Below are 21,169 nucleotides of genomic sequence, written 5' to 3'. Positions count from 1 at the left end.
TAATTGTTGGTATTCTGACACATAGCATCACGTCATATCTGCAAGAATGATGGGCTGTAGCATAAAACATGACAAGACTAATGGGACATAACATGGATTATTACAATTTTTACTACTATGGTAAGCTCAAAGAATTGTCTATCTACATGCACATGGTGCTGTTTTATTGGGAAAAGGGCCTGGCTGAATGGTAGAGCACATGCTTTGCATTCCAAAGGTTTGCGTTTCCTTCCCCCTCCATCTCTGGGAACAGGCCAGGCAAAGAGCTCTGCCTGAAGATATTCTCACAATATTCATGAGAGGATACCAAAATGTGTGAGAGAGGTAACAATAGGGATGAGAGCCCTGATGTGGGATAGGATTGTGTGGCAATACAATGGAGAGAATAGTGGGAGAGAAATAAATTTTCTGGCCCAGCCTTTGGGTATGAACTTCCAATTCCTCCTCTGCACATAGGTATGAACTGCTGACTCTTAAATCTATCAGAAGGCTAGCACTGAACTGGCAGGTTCTAAATCCATGATTCATATAGGAGTGGGAAGTCTTAAGTGGAATCATTTTTGTGATTTCAGAAATTGTATTGCTTATAATTTTCCCTGCTTTTCTAGCCCTGCAGAGGTTTCATTGCTGGGGGATGCAATGTGCTACTGGCAGGCACAGGAGTGATAAAATATATTAACTAAAGGCTTCTATAAATTTTTGGAAGGCTCCTATTTGTTTAATCGTGGCTCAGGTGTACCAGGACTGCTATGCGCAATACAGACATAAGAAAGAATGATGAAAAGATTATATTAATGCCATGATGAATTATCACTGTTTTGTAGATGCATAAAATAAAGCTACATGTTGTCATAAACTTGCACATTTTTCCAGAGAACGAAGGAGAAGTTCAGCAGCGCATTCTGGCCCTGTACTCTACCATCATCCCATTGACACAACTGTTTCTCCCTCCACACAATATCACTATTAGTACAGTAACTGGGGGAGTGGGGAGAGTTGATTTAAGGCCACTTTTAAATCAAGAGATGGTAGTTGTTAACCTTTTCCTCTGTCCCATGCAGGCACCAAGTCTTAATAGATGCAGGTAATACTGTAAACATTACCATGGACCATACATTGTTTGGGGAGAAGACAGCATCATGTCTGATGCCATTCCATAGGGCTATAGAAGAGTCATGTGTCATTTGGTACTCAGATAGCATGGACTGAGTAAGTCTGTTCCTCATGGCAAAACACAGAGAAATGTATAAGAACCCAACAGGCAAAAATAATTTCATATGTTGATGCCGAGACTATGAAGGTTGTGAGAATGAAGAGGTTTCAAGATTGGAACATAGGAAGTTGCCTCATACCAGGTCAGACTCTTTGTCTGTATAGCCCATAAGTACTGTTTACTTTGGGTGCAGGCGGCTCTCTAAAGGCTCAGGCAGAAGGTCTTTCCATCCCCCTGCCTGATCCTTTTAACTGCAGGTGTCAGGGAGTGAACTTGGGACTTTATGCATGCAAAGCAGATGCTCCACCACTGAGTTACAGCCCTTCCTCCACTATGGTCTGCCTCTGAGCTTTCGTCCATCACTGAAAGAATGGCCATAGTGGCTGGGATGAAAGCCAAATTCACTTCACACAACAGCTTATGCTGAGAGTCAAGCTCTCTTATGATAACTAAGATTGTTCTTGCTGCTGCATATCCAATAGAGATAGACCAATGTGGTTTATTTCTCTTTCTTTCTTTCTTTCTTTCTGCATAATGTTTTATTGAATTTTTTCATCATACGATACAATAAAGAACAAACCAATCTAAAAGCAAAAGAGATGGGGGGATTACAAAGCCCTCTCCAAGGTGTCTCACACAGAAGGGGGTGGACCCTCCCAGCTTTCACCTGGGAGCTTCTCTTACTTCTCCCAGCCTCCCAGCCTGGGAGATCTTCTCTTCCCTGCATCTCACACAGGGTCTTTCACCAGCCAGCCATCACCTTCATGTACATGCCCTCATTAATTCAGAGGGCATCAAAGAACAAAACAAACCTTAAGCAAAAGCAAAGTAGTTAAAGGAAGAAAAAGAAGGGGGGGAATGAAAAGAAAAAGAGAAGAGAGAAATAAAGAGGACTTCTGATTCTCTGTTAATTGTATTTATAAAGATTACTCAAAATATTCAAACTGCTCCAGGATGCTATCCAGCTGTAGTCCAGAATAATATCCAGCTGCTCCTCGTTCTGCTAGGTGATGTTTCCCAATCTTAAACCAGACATCTCAAGTTCAAACATTTTCCCTTCCACACATTTCCCTTCCACAAATGTCAAGAACAGACTCCCTCCAGTCCAATATAACAACTTTATCACAAAAGAATTCCAAAAACCCTTCCTCCAAGCAGTCAATCAAAAGCTGCGTTTTGGTTTTCAAATGTTTTCTAAGTCGAATGGACTTCTGGAACGGATTCTGTTTGACTTCCAAGGTATGATTGTATTTCATTGATCAGTGTTCCATTAAAAGCCAAAATAAGTTGTATGTTAGATGAAGAGATTTCTGTTGTAATAGCACAATGTGCAAGAAATCCCCCTGCAGTGTGTTGTTGTGATTACCTCAATTTTAGTTTATTTAAATAAGCTAGGATCCGGCAGATCCCTTCTGCTCCTATGGGGGGGTGGCTGTTGATTTTAGCTGATGTCCTCTTCCAGCTCCCCATTACTCAGTGTCTTGCAATCCTCAGGAGCAGTTTTCAGGGTGGTTTTAGGGAGCAGCCACAGATCCAGACTGTATTATCATTGCTGTTTCTAATTACCTTTCAAACAGTTCCCCTCACCTCACCCAGCATGTTATCCTCTCAACAACCCTGTGAGGTGGGTTAGGCAGAGAATGAGTTCCCCAAAGTCATCCAGGGAGTTTCACGATAGAGTGTGCATTTGAACCTGAGCTTCCCAGTTCCAGTCCAACACTGTAACCACTTCCTGACAGTGGGCTTCTAATGCTCTTATCACATGGGTTGGAGCACTACACAGGTCTTCAAAGCACAGTGGTAGTAGAAAATGCAGAAAAGCAGCTTCCATACAGGAAATATAAAGTATACATTGATTAAAATGAAGAAGATACATAAAAGACAGGCTTGTTTACTGCTGTGCATCCTGTCTGATGCACCCTCACCAATTTCTCCCTTTAAGTAATGCACTGTGACATTTTGGCTGAACAAATGACCCTCATCTAAAGACTAATAGAGCTATGCATGGGTATTTCCGCAGATGTACAATGAGATCCAAGTTCTTCTATTTGTCTGCGGATTGAGATGTCCTTTATCTAGGATATCTATATCTTTGAAAACTAAGATAATTATTGAAGAGGGCACTGGGCAATTTAGGAGGATCACTGTCTTCATATGACAGAAACTTTGCAGCAAAGCACAGTAATTTATGATGATAAATTGCAGCTGTCAGAATGTCGAGATCACTTCATGGAATTTATTTCCAAGCTCACATTTTGAGTATATGTGGTGGTGGGATTTCCAACTCCCACCCCTACCCCCCTTCTGTGTGAATTGCACAGGAAAGTAGCACGAAGTCTTGATAGCCTTCTTTCCAAACTGCCATAGCACAACTGGGGGCAAATTAATTCCACTTTGCCTTAATGCAGAAACAAAATGACTTCTGTCCTTCTGAAAGACAGCTGCAGCAAAAGAGGATGACACTCTGACTTCTAGGTGTGCTGATGGGTTTCGAAGCACATGAACTAAAGTCCCATCTGGTCCAGCACTCTGTGCTCCCTGCAGTCAACCACATGGCCATGGGAAGCCCACAAGCAGCACCCGAGTGCAACTGTGCTCTCACCATCTGCACTTCCCAGCAAGTGGTGTTCAGAGGCATGATACCTTCCTACCATCTGCCTTGGGAGAAGGAAAGGCTAAGGAGTAACCCTACAGAAATCAGGAGTGGAGTCCCTAAGAAAGTTGAATGGTGTCTTGTACGCCTCCTTCCAGCAGCCAAGCTGGTGCCAAACCTATTTCTCTGCATTCCTTTGGACCACATCAGCGAGGCAGGCTGGGGTGGGTGTCTTCTGGGCAGCCCAGGACACACAGCTCAGGCTTGCACCCCAGCAAGGTCACTTCAGTGCTACTAATGAATGCAGTAAAAGCAACACTGGAGGCAGCAGTTGCTAGGTACCAGTCTCTGCAGCTACAGCGGGCGCTGTGATACTCCAGAGATATGGCTTCACCCTTGGAGGCACACTCCATTGTCTCTCTAGAAAAACGGATGCTAACAGCTGCTCCAGCTGTACAGGTGGTATAAAACCAATGATAGCCTTATCTTCCCTGAATCTGTCTAATCCTAAGCCTTCTGAGTCAGTGGCCATCACTACATTTTGTCAGCTGGGTTTTTAGAATTTTGTATACGTTTCAGAATGTTTTTGCTTTGTTTTCATTTTTAAATTGTGGTTTTGTTTGCTGCCCTGCGCTCCTACAATAAATAGTAATAAATGTCATGCATGATGTTAGGTGTAGCAGGTGGGCATGCTGTGGGGATTGGTCCATAAGGACAAATAGGGCACTGCCCCACAAGCTTAATCTGCCTTCATCCAGCCTCCTGCTTCCTCGTCCATAGTGTCAGTGTAGAGGATGGAGGAAGATGGAGACAAAATGAGAATTTGTTGGCTCTTCCTGTCATTGGGTCTTGCTGCTGTCTGGCCTACCAGTGCCAGTGGGCACCAGCCAACACTGTGGCCTGGCAGGTCAAACGGGGGAAAACAGAAGAGCATCTAGAGTTCTTAGATATACTGGTAGAATTTCCTAACCCAGGACATTTTGGGAAACTGGACACAGCCTGGCTCTTGGCGCTGGGTGAAAAGATAAAGATTGGTTCTGTGCTCTACATCCTGTGCACTCCTGCTGCTGGTTTGGGAAGCAGTTGCACGCAATGTTAGTCACAATCCCTATACATCCTGTCAGAAAATACTATGTTTTGATGCATTTCCCCCCAAGACCATCTTTGAGCAAAATTGAGGAAAAGAATGAGCTAGCTGCTCTTTAAGCTGGTAGTGCATGCCAGCAAAATCTAGGTGATCAGTGCCCTGCTCTTCAGCTGCTCCTGCGGTTCATGCAGGGCCAACTCGGCAGCTGGCTCAGGAGCAGACCTCAGAGGGGCACAGTACTGACCTTTGAGGGGCAGTTTTACATAGGTTAGTTTTTCTTACAAATTTCTCATATTACCTTCATACTTTCATATATTTGGGGGGAATGACATTTAGGTACCACAGGGTGTGTAGCAGCTGGGTGGGGCAGTTTTTAATCAGGAAAGCAGTGGGGGGAAGGGGTTAAGAAAAGCTTCCAAACAGATTGCCTATTAAGTCCCCTCTCCTGTGCGATCAGAGCTCCCGTCATGTCTAGTTGAAATTGCAAGTGAGAATAATGGAATCATCAACATGCCCAGTTTTGTGTTGTTGCCAACAGTTTGCGTGTTATCAGTGCTCGGGTGTGTGTATTCTTGGGCATTTAGCAGGTGCCTGAAGAGAAGGAATGGGGGTGGGAGGAAGTTTTCAGGAGAGATGATGAAGAGCCTGGTCTGCAAATCAGGCCCACTTGACAGGCACTTGCTATGGGCCAAGAAAGATTACGCCTGGGGAGTTTATTTCATTGCTTTTCAATTGCACATGTCACTGCCTTTTCACCCCACGTGTCTGAAATTAGTCAGAGTTGACAGAAATCCAACTAATTTCAGGCACTTGAGGTTAAAAGACACTGAAAGACTGGAATGCATTTGATTCAGCCTGTCATTGTTTTTTGCACTTCTATTGCCTGATTTCTGGTTTGCCAATTCCCACCCCCAGTTTTACTTAACAGTTTTGGAAGTTTAGGTCGAAGCTGAATTTTTCCACCAGGTTTATGGTTAAACTGGAAGCCAACCTCATGTCCTCCATATCCTGAAAGGGCAGGAAGAACCCTGGCATACGGTTGCACAGACTCTCCAAGTGTCCCTGTTTTCCAGGGACATCTCTGATTTAGAGAAGCTGTCCCGGTTTCTGTTTGATTCCGGAATGTCCCAGTTTTCCTTAGAGTCTGGAGTTATCCAATCCCTGAACTATCTGAAGGCAATCCTGTATAGGAAATATTTTTAATGTTTAAATTTTATTTTGTTTTTATATATGTTGTGGTTAGAGCAACCCGTGGGGTATAAATAGCAAAATTATCATTATGGAATGGGAAGTCACTATTTTCATAGGAGAAAAGTTGGAGGGTATGGTTGCACCACTATGCGACTGCAGCCCTTCATCTTGAAAGTGTTTGTCTCTTAAATCTTTGTGTATTTAAGTTGTAAACCACAGTGTGATGAGAGGTGGTGGATGAGCACCCAAGTGAGCCATGGAAGTTTGCTAGAATAGGCTGCTGCAGCAGCACTCCAGCTCTGCTGGGTCCTCTGCCTGCCAGCCTTGGGCCCCTGCCTCCTGATTCAGAACCCCAGGCTGGCTGGTACTGCCACTGGCCACCTCTGGCTTCCCTGTCCAGCTTGAGGATCTGCTGTTTTTGCTACCACCCAACCATTAGAAATAATTTAAAAAGTCTCTTTGGCTATGTCCAAAGTAAGAGGAAGAACAAGCCAGTGTTAGGTGCTCTGCGTGGGGAAGACGGGGAAATGCTATTGGGTGACAGAGAGAAGACGGAACTACTTAACATCTACTTTGCCTTTGTCTTCACCCAAAAGGAAGGTGATGCCCAACCTGGTGCTAACACAATACATGATGTAAGGAGGGAGCTGCAGCCCAAGACAGGAAAAGGTAGTAAGGGAACACGTAGCTACTTTAATTGAATTCATATCTCCAGGGCCTGATGAGCTGCATCCAAGGGTACTAAAGGAGCTTGCGGATGTAATTACAGAAGCTTTGTCTATGATCTTTGGCAAGAGCTGCAGGGAGTTTGGCAAGAGACGGTGGGTTGGCAGTGCTGGCAACCAAGGCGACCATGTGTACAGCCCCTAGTAGTTCATAATCATTATACACAACAATAAAATATCTGTGTTCATTTCTCCATTTCTTTTTTATATGAGTAACAAAAAATATATTTGCCCCAATCCATCTGCATGCGCCCTGTTGAGTGCAGCAATTAATAGTTTGGGATGAGGATGTGCCTCTCTGTTGGCAGCAAAACATTAGCGGAAGGAGCCTCCACCCAAATCTGTGGGCTCCAGCTGAGCATCACAATACAAATATGGAAGCTGTCATAGACAAGCACCTGCACATTTGTCTGCTTTCAGGGTCAGTGAACAAAGTGTGTTTCACTGTCCCTTCAGCCACCATTTCCCTGGTCCAAATCACCATGCCAGTGGCTTTCCTTCTGTGGAGTTTGAAATATGCCTTTGCGGGGGGGGGGGGCTGCTTTGGGCAAGGGCAACTGGACCACATGTGTGGCACTGCTGCTCCAATCCTGATTGCCCTTCCCCAAGTGGCTTCTGCTCGCTTTAAAAGGGGACTTGCATGTTTGTCATGCAGATGATGGAAGGTGAGGTACTTTGTTGCCCATATAAATGATCCTAGGTAAGTACTGACACCTTACAAGTGATAAGGATACTCTGCTTCTGAGGAGGATAAAGATAGATGCAGTTTCTTTCCTAACAGGAATGTCATGGTCCTGCTTACGCCAACAGACATTTTAAAGAATAGATCTGTTGAGAAGAGAGGGACTTCAGTGCTGTTGGCAGTATGCGCCAATCCATTTCTCCTTCTCGTACTCTAGCATTCTCCAACTTTAGGCAGAACAGTCTATAAAATATAGATCTGGTACTTGGGTTGTGTGCATGTATTTATTCTTTTTACTTTTTTTAGTGAGAATATAATGCCATGTTTCCATAAACCCCATTATCTTCTCAAAAGTAATGGCACCATTTATTCTTAAAAGCTTTGCAATAAAGCTCTTGGTTATGAGGTTTAATTTGATCAGAAGCTGTTGCGCATAATCTGAGCTTTATGAGCCAAGCAGCAGAAAGTGGCTCTTAACCTCCTGTCCATCCAGCACCCACAAGGCAGAAACAGTCAGCCAATGTAAGCTTGGCCAAGGGCCAGTTTGTGCCCCTTGTCAACCTGTGACACGATGGCAGTTGGATGGTTGGCAGGCATTACAAATTTGTTCCACATATATCCAGAATATTTTCCAGGGATCTTACCATTTATTTTGTGGCTGTGGTTTGAAAAACTGTGTTCTGAAGAACCTTTGGGTCCTTTTTGGAAGCTCATCTGGGATTCCTCAGTAAACGGATTGATACTTGTGGACAAGCTTCTCTAAAAAACAGCTTGTCATCCTCTGCAGTGGGCAATAGCAGTGGAGCACTGGGTGTGCCCACAGATTGATCAATGCAGTCTAGAATACACTTTGCCACAAGACAAGAACAAACACACTGCAAGGGATTCCTTTTCAACAAAGAACTTGCCAGTGGTATACTTTGGTCACATTGTGCATTACCATGGGGTTGAAGATCCAACAGGACTGGCATAATTTGTTTGTTTTATTTACAGTATTTGTATATCACCCAGGCCTGCCCAATATATTTCAGCACCTGAGGTGAACCATAAAATGATGCCCCTCCCAGGGAAGAAGTGGGGAGTGAAGATCTGCATCAGGAACAAGGTGGAGGCGAGGGTAAAGACTGACTTGCAGTGTGTACCTTGGAGGCCAGATCTGCTGCCTCTGGTAGGCCGGCCCTGATATCGCCCAATAAGCAAGGTTCTCCAAAGTGGTCTCTGAGTAAGGCCACTTCAACTAGGTTTCCTCTGAACAATGCCCAACACACCCACAAGTCTGTTTTCATTCTTCTAAACTTTGTGAGCAGGAGAAGTACCCCCAAGGAGCAGGGAGGAAAACTTGCACCTTTTAACCTGGGAAGAACTCCCTAAATTCCCCTTCTTGGGGAAATGCCACTGCCTTCTCTGATTTAGGAACCCTCAAAGACTTTTAACAGTCCACCACCCTCAGGCCTACAGTGGTACCTCGGGTTACAGACGCTTCAGATTACATACGCTTCAGGTTACAGGCTCCGCTAACCCAGAAATAGTACCTCGGGTTAAGAACTTCGCTTCAGGATGAGAACAGAAATTGCGTGGCGGCAGCAGGAGGCCCCATTAGCTAAAGTGGTGCTTCAAGTTAAGAACAGTTTCAGGTTAAGAACGGACCTCCAGAACGAATTAAGTTCTTAACCCGAGGTACCTATGTATCCGGATGCATCCACAAAAGTGGATGGTTTCCACTCTCTTGTGTTGAGGAGAGTAAAGTATTCTGCTTGGGGACTCACTGGCAAGGATCCTGGATGAGTGTTAAATTCATGTCCATTCAGAGTCACACTGTAAATGCGCACACATGGAATATGCAAGCTTTTGCTCCACACACATAATCATATTGTGTATTTTGATAGAAAATAAAACGGTTGAGTGTTATTCTTCTGGTACCCAGTGCCTACAAAGGCAATCTGGTGCATTGCTAAAACATCCCTATTTAAATGCAGATTTTGCTCCTTCTATGGGGACTCTCCGAGTAAATTGAAATAGGCAAGCAAAAAATTGTAATTCAATATTTTCACTTTACAGGTTTCAGCTTATTGATTGTCATTTTTTGCCATTTTATAACGTCTGAGTTCCCTCATGGGAAAAGATGGAAGTTGTGTTCATTTTACTAAAAGCTTTTAATTAATTATTAATAATTTCAGGTATTTCAAATGTCCAGACTTGTAGAGATTCTTCTACCTATTTATTCAGTAATGGAAACGACCAGAGTTTTGACCTTATGTGTGCACAGGAAGTAAGGGAGACAACCTAAGGGAGAACTGAACCCTTAGAACAGTGTGAGGTTCTGTGCTCTGAGGTCATTAGCATAATCCTGAAGATACGAGTCTTCAGAACTACAGGGTTCTCCACTAGTTCACCACTGTGTGACAGGAGTGGGGAACAGGTTCCATTCTTCCTTAAAAGTTGCTTCATTTTGTTTTCTTTTTAGTTGTTCGCCACAAGAGATGTGGTCATTGAAATTGCATGACAATTGTAAAACAAATCATTTCTCCTAACCCAGAACTTACATTCAACTCCATCGAATCTTTTTCTTTGAGCAGCAGCTGGTCTGGTAATAGCAAGGCATTGTCGCTGGTAATGCACCATTTACTCTGCAAGGCTGGTGGGCAAAGGGGGGGGGTTGCCCTGCTAGAAAAAAATTAGCAGACAAAAGTAGGATAACCAGAGGGGGGGGCGGGAGGGAATATATATTCATTAGCATGTATACAGTATACAGCAGTTCAAACTGGAGCAGTTAAGCCTCCAGGTGCTCAGAAATTATTTCAATATGATTTGATACCAAAACAATTATTTTCACAATCTCCATTGATTTGCTTATTGAAATGTTTTATGCTTTCTATACATTAGATGTGTAATACAATGATGGTATGTTTATATCTTTTCCTCATTCATTCATTCATTCATTGTTGGCTTCTGTTATTTAGTGTTCAGTTTGGGATATACTTTTGTGACATCACAAGTTATTTTGCAGTCAGTGTGCGCATTTACATGTTGAAATATGAAAAACTTTCAATAAAGGTTTTTTATTATTATTCAGATTGTAAACGAAGGGATCACTTTTTTTTACAATTACCCCAATATTTTTTTTAAAAAACACTTCATGTTGAAAACTAGTACATCAGGCAGAAAAGTTCTACCTTAGCCTTTTTCCTGATAGCCTAGCTTTCTGTCCACCGGAAGCTTGTTGTTTTTGACTTCAGGGAGCATTCAAAAACAAGTTTTGCAGTTGGTACTCCAGCTCAGGAAGGACTCTTACAGACCCTCCAAGTGTCTCTATTTTCCAGGGACATCCCTGATTTAGAGAAGCTGTTTCTGTTTCTGATTTGATCCTGGAATGTCCCACTTTTCTTTAGAATGTCCCTATTTTCATTGGAGAAATGTTGGAGGGTATGACGTTATCCAACCTCCAAGCCATCTGAAGGCAATCCTGTATAAGGAAGGTTTTTAAAAAATGTTAATTATTTTTATTATGTTTTTACATGTGTTGGAAGCTGTCCAGAGTAGCTGGGCAAGCCAGTAAGATGTGTGGAGTATAAATATTAAAATTATCATTATGGAATGGGACGTCCCTATTTTCTTCGGAGAAATGTTGGAGGGTATGCTTTTAGCACATGTAGATTTCATGTTTCTTTCCTACCTCTATTGCTTTTTAAAAGATAGATCCATGCCATCAATGCTCTTGATAGATACCTCTCTTCCCAAATCACCTAGCAGCCCTGTTATACCAATAGGCTTTGCCTCATGGCTTTCTCCCTTTTCATTTGTTCCTTGTTGATCTCATATGAAATCTCATTATTGGAATCAGCAATGTGCTTTTGCTGTAAATTCAGCCACCTCGTGTCATATGTAGCCACCATGGACTTTTTTGAGAAGCATTGCTCAAAAGATATAAGCATGTTCTATTCAAGGCATATTTTCACAACCTCTCCACCCATGTGGGCTAGAAATTTTGTAGAAGAGTGTAAACATGGTATTCTAAATAATAAATCTCCAGTCATCCATGGAAACCAGTAATTTGGGACAGCTAAACCCAAAGATAGTCCAAATGGTGCAAGCACAGTGAGCCTCCTCACATACTCTGAACGCACTAAGGAGTTTTGTTTCTTTACTTTTTTAGCAAACTACCATTTCATTTTCATTGCTAGCAGTGTGAGCAATTAAGTTCCCAGTTCAAATGTGGCACTGGTTGTGAACTTGCTGGGCCACTTAACACAAACCAAAAGAATCCTATTTTACGGGGGGGGGGTCATAAGAATTTGTTAGATAATGTATGCAGAATGCTTTGAGCACTCTGAAGGTTTTAATACAAATCCTAAACATTATTAATTTATCCAGTTACACTACTCAGAGTTGATATTGTGCTGCCACACACCCCGCAAAACAAGGGAGGGAAACTATGGCCCTCCTGATGTTGGGGGAGCCCAGCTCCCCTCAGCCCCGGGCAGCGTGGCCAACAGCCAGGGATGGTGAGGATGCATCTGAAAACCACAGATTCCCTCTTGCTGACACAAAGCATCACCACCAAACAGCTCTGTGCCAAAAATACTGACAAACCATTGTTTTTCACTGGTAAGCCTTGCTACCTCTGCGTAATCCTAGCTACAGTTGGTTGGTTGCTGGCTGGCTGGCTGGCTTTAAAATGTGCTCACAATTACACTAGTTAGACATGTTTGCTGAGCATGAAAACACTTGTTTACATGAATTATATGAATTGATAGCAGCGGTTATTTCTTGTAGTGTTTCAGTAAACTGCCCTTGCGAAAGAAAAACTGCTTGGAGGGAAAGATGAAAGGTGCCACCTACTGTTCACTAAGAGCTATTGCTGCAGGAAACTGTCTGAATCTTAGCCAGAGTGAGAGGAGGAGGCTGCAGAACCTGTTGTTTGGATGCCCCGCCTAAAGTAGATATTTAGAAGCAACTGTAACCATTCCTTCCAGACATTGCCCCACGTCAGACAGTAACACTTAGGCTAACTTAAACATGTAGTTTATGTGGATGACGCTAAACAGCACCATGCAGATACTTTCAGCTGGCGGACTGAGGAACCATGATGCAGTGGGACAGTGAGACCACAATGTGGGATCCTTAACCATGTTGACAAAGGACTGCAGCGCAACAGCTCATTGTCAGGAACTGAAAGAAAGCACTGGACTGGGCTGGATTTGAGCCTGTATGGAGGGGTGGGGCAATTAGTTCAGTGAGCAATGGAGGGCCTATAGGCAGAAGAGTCCCTATGACTAACGGGCAGAACTCTAGGTGAAGGACAAGGGCATGTCATTCCTCCATCCATCTATACCTCTTTCCCACCAGAATTCATCAGCCTCACTCTCACATTACATGTGTTTGTAATCTGCTTTCCCTCGCTTTCTTGCCCTGTCTTTACTACACTAATCAGCCTCCCCCTATCACTAAACCCCACTGTTTCCCAGCTCCACAGTGTCCGTTCCACATCATTCCCTTTTATCCATCACTTACTCCTATTTTTCAGATATAGGCATATATGTTCTTAAAGGACCACTTTTACAACACATGGCAAGGAAATAAAATGCTATTTAATAAGACACAAAGTAATGGGGCTAACAAGATCTTGCAGCATATTTTTATAGACCCTTGTCCTCTGGTTAGCAACTATTTTTTAGCACGGACAGTCTTTTGAATTGAGTAGGACTGAAGGGCGACCGACATTGACTTCACCGACCCACTTCCACATAAAGCTAGATTATACCACACAACAGAAAAACAACAAAAGGACAAAGCCCACTAGTACAAAAATTTTCAGCGAGTCATTTTATTGCACTGATTGCCTTTGTCCTTTTCTCCTTCACTCCCACATGAAGTAGGTGAAAGCAAAGGCTTTCTTTCCTCTCATCCCCTGGGACAGCAGCCACAGATGGAACCCTCCCTTCACCCACCTCAGTTGCTGCTCCCTCGGCCTCTAACAGACCTATTTACTTCTTGCTCTGAAATAGTGGGAAGGTGCTTTGCCTACTTTTCGGTGCCAGCAGAGGGCTGCCATGCAGAAGATTGAGACTAAGTTTTCTGCTGCTCCAGGGGCCAACACTGAAACCAGTGGGTAGAAACTGCATGAAAGCAGATTTCTGTGAAGCATTGGGATAAACTTCCTAACAGTAAAAGCTGCTTGGCAGTGAAACAGACTGTCAGGAGTTGCTGAAAGCATTGAAGCAGAGACCCATTTGTCAGGGATGTTGTAGATACATTGAGCAGGAAGTGGGTTAGAGATGACCTCCAAAGTCCTTTCCAACTTCTGTAAAGGAGAAGATTTTGCCAAAACCTCCATCAGATGTACTGGTGAGGTACAGGGAGTGGGTGGGTGTCATCAGGAGCCATGTTGGAGGCTTAAGAATGGGAGCCCTGGTGTCCGATTCATCACTTGAACTGCCAGTTGCCTATCCCTGCTATAATTTCTGTGGCTAATTATCTGAGGGCAAACATAAGAGTCATGGAATTGTAGAGTTGGAAGGGATCCCCAAGGGTCATCTAGTCCAGCCCCATGCAGGAATCCTGCCCATAGCCATCCCTGGGTGTGTTCGGACCAACTTTCTGGTTAACAGCCAGACACACTGACACATTGTGCCACTATTATGCTACTTTAGATGGGCTAAGAACTGCCCCCCCAAAAATGAAGTTCACATGGGTAGATAGGCAAACCTATCGTAACAGCGTGTTTTCAGCACTCAAAGAACTAGTGCCTGGGACTCTTTGGAGGAAGTCGTGACAATCAAAGCACCACCATGGGTTGGCAGTACTGATCAGACACACTTCTATATTTTCAGGGGGCTGTGGGGAGCTTTTATTATCATGTCATCATAGCTGTAGTCTTCTATGTCCCATTTATGTAGGAGTAAATTCCACTTAAATTTGACAGCCTCACACTTAAATAAACATGTTCAAGATCAGGCTTACACTGCACCAGTTCTACTGACTTTATCCCTATTTTTGTGTTGGTTCAAACTTCAGGAACTCCTGTGCTAACCCTTCTTTTTCATTGCTTACAGACAGAAGCATTCTAAAGTTTGGGACACTCGTCAGCACTTCAAACACTTATGATGAGTCTGGAGTTGTGACCATTGAAACAGACAAACCTTTGCTTTGGACAATGGGCATCAAAGATAAAGGAGGTGCATAAACTCTCAGCAGCTATTTTTGTTCAGCCCAAGCCTTAAAGCAATGCTTCCTGGGAAAATGTTACTGCACTATCTAAATCTAGATTTCATGCATTAGCTGGTTTCTCCAACTCAAGAGTTTATGATTCTATGCAGCTTCAATCTATAGAATGCCAGGGATTTTAGTTTTTTGCTATTTGAGCAATGCTGTATTGTAAGCTTTTTTAGAATTCTGAACATGATGTGTTTTTTATATATACTGTGCATAGGATTTTTTTTAAAGATTGGAAGGGCTGATAAAGTGATAGTTATATCACTTAATGATAAAAATAACTTACAAACTAGAACACTGTATAACTTTGTGTTCTGAAAATTTGATAGCTCTCTTCAGCAAAACACAAACATTCAACTTGCCAGTGGGCTGAAACAAGTAGTGCGCACCCCAAGCCAAAACCCACAAAATAAGTTGCCATGATTATAATAACCATGCGTGCAACCTCTGTTGCATTCATCTATATTTAGCCCATAGTGTGTGTCAGGGGCCAAATACAAATGGATGCTCACTGATGACAGCTTGGATGCATACATCACGGGCTCCAGGAACCACTTTTGCTTGTATTAAAAGGGGATGGGGAGAGGCAGGCACACAATGAAAATGTGTGGAGTGTCTCCCTGGTAATTACAATAATCTATAAGAAACAAAAACAATTTTTGAGCTAAAACACTTAATTATAATTGCCAAAGTTTAAATGAACAGTCTGTTTTTAAAAAGGGAAGATGGCCTAATGTCGCATTTTAAACAAGTATTATGCAAATTCTTGCATTTAATAAAGGCTACATTTAAATATCAGACTTGTTATGAATTTGCTTCTGCTATTACATGAGGGAATAAAGAGAAAAGGGCTCTGTCAGTGCTGAACATCTTAAGAGGCAACCAGAACTATATTTGTATACAAAGGTTTTACAGTGGTACCTCGGGTTACAGACGCTTCAGGTTACAGACGCTTCAGGTTACTGACTCCGCTAACCCAGAAATAGTACCTCGGGTTAAGAACTTTGCTTCAGGATGAGAACAGAAATCGTGCTCCAGTGGCACGGCGGCAGCAGGAGGCCCCATTAGCTAAAATGGTGCTTCAGGTTAAGAACAGTTTCAGGTTAAGAACAGTTTCAGGTAAAGAACAGAGCTCCGGAATGAATTAAGTACTTAACCTGAGGTACCACTGTAAAGAGTTTGAAGTGTCCATGCGCTGCTCAGTTTATTCAACTATTGATGCTCCCCTCCCCAGACACTGAAGAGAATGAGCATTTCATAAAACCTGATTTGATCTCACAGTTTACCAAGCATAAAGTTTTTAGTCTTAAGTCAGTGACTGACATTGGCCTACACGTGCTTGCATTAACAAACTAAGAAGCCACACCAGTTTTACTTTAAAATCTGTTTATAACAAGAAGTACCAAAAGATGATTTAGGACGATTATGCCAGAAAGGTCAGAATGTTCTCTTTTGTTACCACAAGCAAAATCAAGGTACATGTCTTCTTGATGCATTCAGCCACCCCTGTAAAAAAGAAGAAAAAAAAAACACCACAATCACAGAGGCACTTAATAGCATTTTACCGTTTTGTTTTTAAAGTTATGTGTCCTCCCTTTTTTTAAAAAAAATCAAAAAATCTTTACTTAAAGTGTATCATCCTGTTTGTTTTTAGCAGCATGCCTTTCCCTTCTGTAAGCATACTTTAAATAAATAAGGTAAAAAGGTAAAGGACCCGTGGATGGTTAAGTCCAGTTGGAGCGTGGCACTCATCTCCACTTTCAGGCCAAGGGAATACGTAGTGCAGATTCAAAGTAGATATCTATGTTATTTAAGTATGCCAGTGCATACAGGGTTCTAAAGACGACATCATGAGATCCAGAGATCACAGCAGAGTGCACAAAAATCCCATTTTAGTACATTGCTCACAAGTTGTTGTTGTTTTATACCAGCAATATCAGTTATGATGCATGTACTTACACAATGATGTTGTTGATTGGAATATGGATCAGTTTTACAAAGAAACCAATAAATCCCATTATTGCAAATCCTATTGCTGTTGCCATAGCAATCTTCTGGAATTCTGGAATTCAAAAAAAATGTATTTAAAAATGTACTCTTAAATGAATTTTGAATAATTACAACCAAATGTGTTTTTATATTTAGCCAGGAATACTTGAACAATTGGAGGAGACTATGAAGTTTTTCTGATTTAAATCTGGTTATTATTTGAAAATAAGTGTGTGACCATCACCACCCTGCCTATTCACTGAGCACATGCTGGCCTCCCCCTCCCCTCCCCCACTTACAAAATGCCTACACTTTCTGAGTTAAAGGCCCCATGTCTCCCATAACTTGCTAAGTTAGAATCATAGAATTGTAGAGTTGGAAGGGACACCAAGGGTCATCTAATCCAACCCCCTGCAATGCAGGAATCTCAGCTAAAAGCATTCATGGCAGATGGCCATCCAACCTCTGTTAAAAACCTCTAAGCAACGAGAGTCCACAACCTCCTGAGGGAGTCTGCTCAACTGTTGAACAGTTCACACTGTCAGAAAGTTCTTCCTGATGTTTAGTCGGAATCTCCTTTCTTGTAACTTGAATCTATTGGTTCAAGTCTTACCCTCCCATGCAGGAGAAAGCAAGCTTGCTCCCTCTTCCGTGTGATACCCTTTCAGATATTTGAAGATGGCAATCATATAAGCTGCTCCTTATATGAGCACCCTGAGCACAATTGCCACCTTGTATCCTTTAGTCTGTCAAACGACTCCTGGACCAAATATGTATATTACTCCAGGCAAAGACATTTTCACCCACATAGCAAAACTGATGTGGCAGCTAAGAAAATACAAGCCAGGTTCAAAAAAACATAGGGGTGAGTGGGATGTGTTTTTGTTTTATTGCATTTTTAACACCTGTATATCTTATTGAAGAGGGAAAATGCATTGATTAAATTAGGGAGTTGTTGTTTTTTCATTTTTCTGTTTATGTTTGCTAAATACATCAAAATGACAGCTTGCTGTATTTATACTGTGGTGACCTATGGCTTCAATAATAAAGCTTATATATTGATTCACATTGGTTCCTGAATGTAATTGGGGATCCAGGGATTATCAGAATTCCTCTCAGGGTTAGAGGTTTGAGCCCCATGTTGGCCAAAAGATTTGTGCATTGCAGGGAGTTGGCCTAGATGACCCTTGTGGTCCCTTCCAATTCTATGATTCATGATTCTATGCACACCATTGACAGTGATACTGAATGCCCAGAACTTTTTTTGGGGGGGGGGGATCTCCCTCTTGAGCAGAGCTTTCCAAACTTTTCATGTTGGTGACACACTTTTTATACATGCATTATTTTGTGACTAGCAAACCAGAGATTAAACCAACCCCTTACCAGCCCCTAGAGGAGCACTGCAGCCAACACAGTAACATGTCACAACACACAGTTTGGAAAGCTCTTCTTCTCTACAGGCTAAGTCTGCCACATGTGACTGCACCTTAAGTAATCATTAAATCTTCAAGAATTTATGCCTATGCTGCCACTATTTTCCATCTTGTAACATATTCAATGATCTGATGTTACAGAGTAGCTAGGCAAGGAAGGAAGGGAGGAAAAGACCCTAAAAAAGAAGAGTGGGCCACAGGAAATAGATGAAGAAGGGAAAGTCAAGGGAAGAAGTCTGCAAGACATCATAATCACCCCATCATGGGCTTAAGATCGCTAACCAGATTCCATATTGTAACTATACACTCAATCTGAAGAATTTTTTGCAGGGTCTACAATTTTGTCAATTTGTGCTCACTACAACCTTCCCTCACCAAACCTGGGAGGGAGCAGGGTGTTGTCCAACATCACATTGAGCTTGAGGCCCAACACAGCTGCATGGAGTGAGCTGGGTTGGGGAGGCAGAGTGGAACTCTACCCTGTCACACCAGGACTAAGAATGCCTTGTTCCTTTCCAAGGAACTCCAAGGCTCAGAGTTGTATGACGGAGAGCAACTGACCTTCTCTAGGCTCAGGAGGATGGGCGCTCTTGCTGATGCTGTGTTCCCACAACATTAATATATGCTCATCAGTGACAAGATGACAAGCACACTTCTAGACTCTTGCTCAGAATCACTATCCTCACCCCATTCAAAAGCAAAGCCTCTAGCCATCTATCAGAAACCACACTGTTGCATAGCTCTTAGGCATATGAGCTCAGCTATATATTTTAGATTGTTGGGTTTTTTTTGTCTGTTAAAAATGCAACCTATGCAGCATTGATCTCCTCTTTAAAAAACCTACTAAATATTTTACCAACAAAATGAAAATATGATATTAAACAAAGGAACTTGTGTTTATTGTCATCTACAGGAATAACTTGTTTATTACATTTTATTCTACTCTGCAATGTCACAAACACATTCAGTGTTTTTCTTCTTGGTGGCTTTACCTTTCCTATCTGGCTTTGTGCATCGTTTAACAAGCCTGATGGAATCTTTCACAAACTGACGACTAGGTTCCACAAACTGCATTACTTGATCCATGATATTCTGCAAGAAAAAGAACCAACATACCAACTTGTTAGGATTTTTTTCATATGCAATCATTCCAAATCAGGCTTAGAAATTGCCTTCAATTCAAACCACAAAGCTCCTATACAGCAAATAAAGTTGTTCCCAATTTTTGTTAGCATTTTTTATTTAACTGGTAAAAAAACCAGGCATAATATTGATGTTCACTTAAAACAATGCTAATATACCCCAGCATCTACAATGTCATTTTAGAGATCTCCAACATGTTCCTTTAATATTTTTTGTTGCACTAGTGCACAATGATAATGAGCTCAGGGAATTTGGTCATTTGTATGAAGCTATAGCGTAACAGTAATGCACCCATTTTACACCATCACCAATTATGGTTAGCCGACACTGAGGCTCCCAAGCTTCATAGCTTTTCCCCCATTCAGTGTAGAATATATTCAGTTGCTCAAAAGGCAGCAAATCTGCAATACATTTTAACATTTGGGAGAACATGGAAGTACAGTTGAAGAGAGTGGAGGGTGGGGGAGCAGTGACATTGGGAAAAACCTGGTGGTAATAGAGTACCCTAAAGGTAAGTTAATGAAGTTTCCGCCCCTCTCCCCACCCCCTTATTACACACGGCTGTGTCCTGAAGCCAATTACAAAGTTTACAAACCTTCAGAAGTGCTTAGTATCAAACCTCATATTTCCTTTAATTAGGAACACAGTGAGCACAAGTTTCCAGCATGTGTGTAACGTGATCAGGTGTGCCCCCACTTTTCTTACCCCCTCTTTGTTTTGGGGGGGGGGGGGCGAAGACAGCGATACATGAAACGTCGCGTGGTCTATGCCTGAGAGACGCACAGCATTTCCAGACCTAGAAATGGGGCAGCCCCCCCTCCCCCCCCTCGGCCCCCTCAGCCGCGGAGACCAGGAAAGGCGACCGAGCGGTGAGTCAGGGCTGCTCCCTCCGGCGCCTCCGCCTCGGCCGGGCGGCTTCGCAACTCGCTCCCGGGCTCCCGTTCCCGCACTGCTTGCCCCCCCGCCCCCCCCCCCGCCCCCGAGACACGACTCCGCTCCAGACTCACTCACCGACTTGTGGGACACGTAGCAATACCAGCAACTGGGAAGGAAGGCGGAAGCGGAAACGAGAGAAAAAACTTGCGCCGGCGAGGGGGAAATGGCGTCACGGAGCGGCTTCCGCTCGAAGGGGAGGCGGCCGCGATCGCTTTCCAAGGAGACTTCCGGCTCCCAAGCGGCGCAGCTTGTTGTCGTCGCCGCCTCTGTCGCCGAGTTCTGTGGCAGAATCATGGCGCCCTGCAAAAGTGGGTTTGGTTTTGGGTTTTGTGTTTTGTTTTGTGTTTTGTTTTGAAAGCAGGCAAGGACGCCTGCTTTGGCCTAGCAGGTTGATTACACGTTTGCCGAAATCTAAAGAAATTTGGCACAGGGAATTACCGTGTCCAGTGAAGAAGGGATATGCCTTATTATTATTATTAGTAGTAGTAGTAGTAGTACAATATGTTTATTTTAAATGTTTATTCACCCACACAGCTTTTCCCTGACAGGGAAATTAGAAGAGTTAAAAACATAATGGGGAACAATCATTTTTTTAAAACAAAAATAAACATTAATAGAATAAAAACTTTATGTGTATGTGTGGATTCCTACTAGTTATATGTAGCTGTTTGAAAAGCAGAGAAGGTCCCAGCGCAGCTCTTAAGAATTAGACTTAAGGCACTTGCCGATTTGTTGCTATTTTCCAGTGAGGTTCAGTCACAAATTCAGGTTGCTCAGTTAAAGTTGATTTGGAGGTCGTGCAACAACCCCCCCCCCCCCAAATACATGCACAATTCAGACTTTTTGTGGTAGCAAAGAGACAGGGAAATATGCTGGAAACTGTCAGATGACATTTGCTTGATGTAACATTGTGTAACAAATGGGATGAGTGCCCCATTTTATCCGTTTTGCAATACAAATTAAAA

General features: G+C 42.8%; 2 protein-coding genes and 1 long non-coding RNA gene across 8 annotated transcripts in view; 2 read left to right on the top strand and 1 right to left on the bottom strand.

Annotated features, from left to right (window-relative positions):
- The window catches only part of TPK1 (thiamin pyrophosphokinase 1), a 244,035-nt gene extending 228,534 nt beyond the window's left edge, over window positions 1–15,501 (top strand). For 4 of the 6 annotated variants that reach the window (XM_080976012.1, XM_080976004.1, XM_080976007.1 and 1 more), the window contains one exon: window positions 14,544–15,501. In XM_080976012.1, the coding sequence (XP_080832138.1) occupies window positions 14,544–14,674 (131 nt within the window). In that variant the 3' untranslated portion in view covers window positions 14,675–15,501. Of the gene's footprint in view, window positions 1–6,680; window positions 6,754–9,955; window positions 10,611–14,543 lie in introns of those variants that run through there. The other 2 variants (XR_013978379.1, XR_013978378.1) reach the window with 2 other exon arrangements.
- Window positions 15,502–16,658: 1,157 nt separating this feature from the next.
- Window positions 16,659–20,434, bottom strand: SEC61G (SEC61 translocon subunit gamma; the record flags this gene model as incomplete). The annotated part of the gene is made up of 3 exons (XM_080976065.1): window positions 20,280–20,434; window positions 19,118–19,217; window positions 16,659–16,765 (listed from the first exon to the last, which is right to left on the bottom strand). The coding sequence occupies exons 2-3, from the start codon at window positions 19,209–19,211 to the stop codon at window positions 16,659–16,661; spliced, it is 201 nt and encodes a 66-aa protein (XP_080832191.1). The 5' UTR covers window positions 19,212–19,217; window positions 20,280–20,434.
- Window positions 20,435–20,498: 64 nt separating this feature from the next.
- The window catches only part of LOC308460085, a 31,194-nt gene continuing 30,523 nt past the window's right edge, over window positions 20,499–21,169 (top strand). The window contains exon 1 of the long non-coding RNA XR_013978466.1: window positions 20,499–20,512. This is a non-coding gene — a long non-coding RNA (uncharacterized lncRNA). The remainder of the gene's footprint in view (window positions 20,513–21,169) is intronic.

The sequence above is a fragment of the Podarcis pityusensis genome (genome assembly GCF_964106645.2).
Source record: "Podarcis pityusensis genome assembly, chromosome: 12".
NCBI lineage: Eukaryota > Metazoa > Chordata > Lepidosauria > Squamata > Lacertidae > Podarcis > Podarcis pityusensis.
This window is presented reverse-complemented; position numbering and strand designations above follow the sequence as displayed.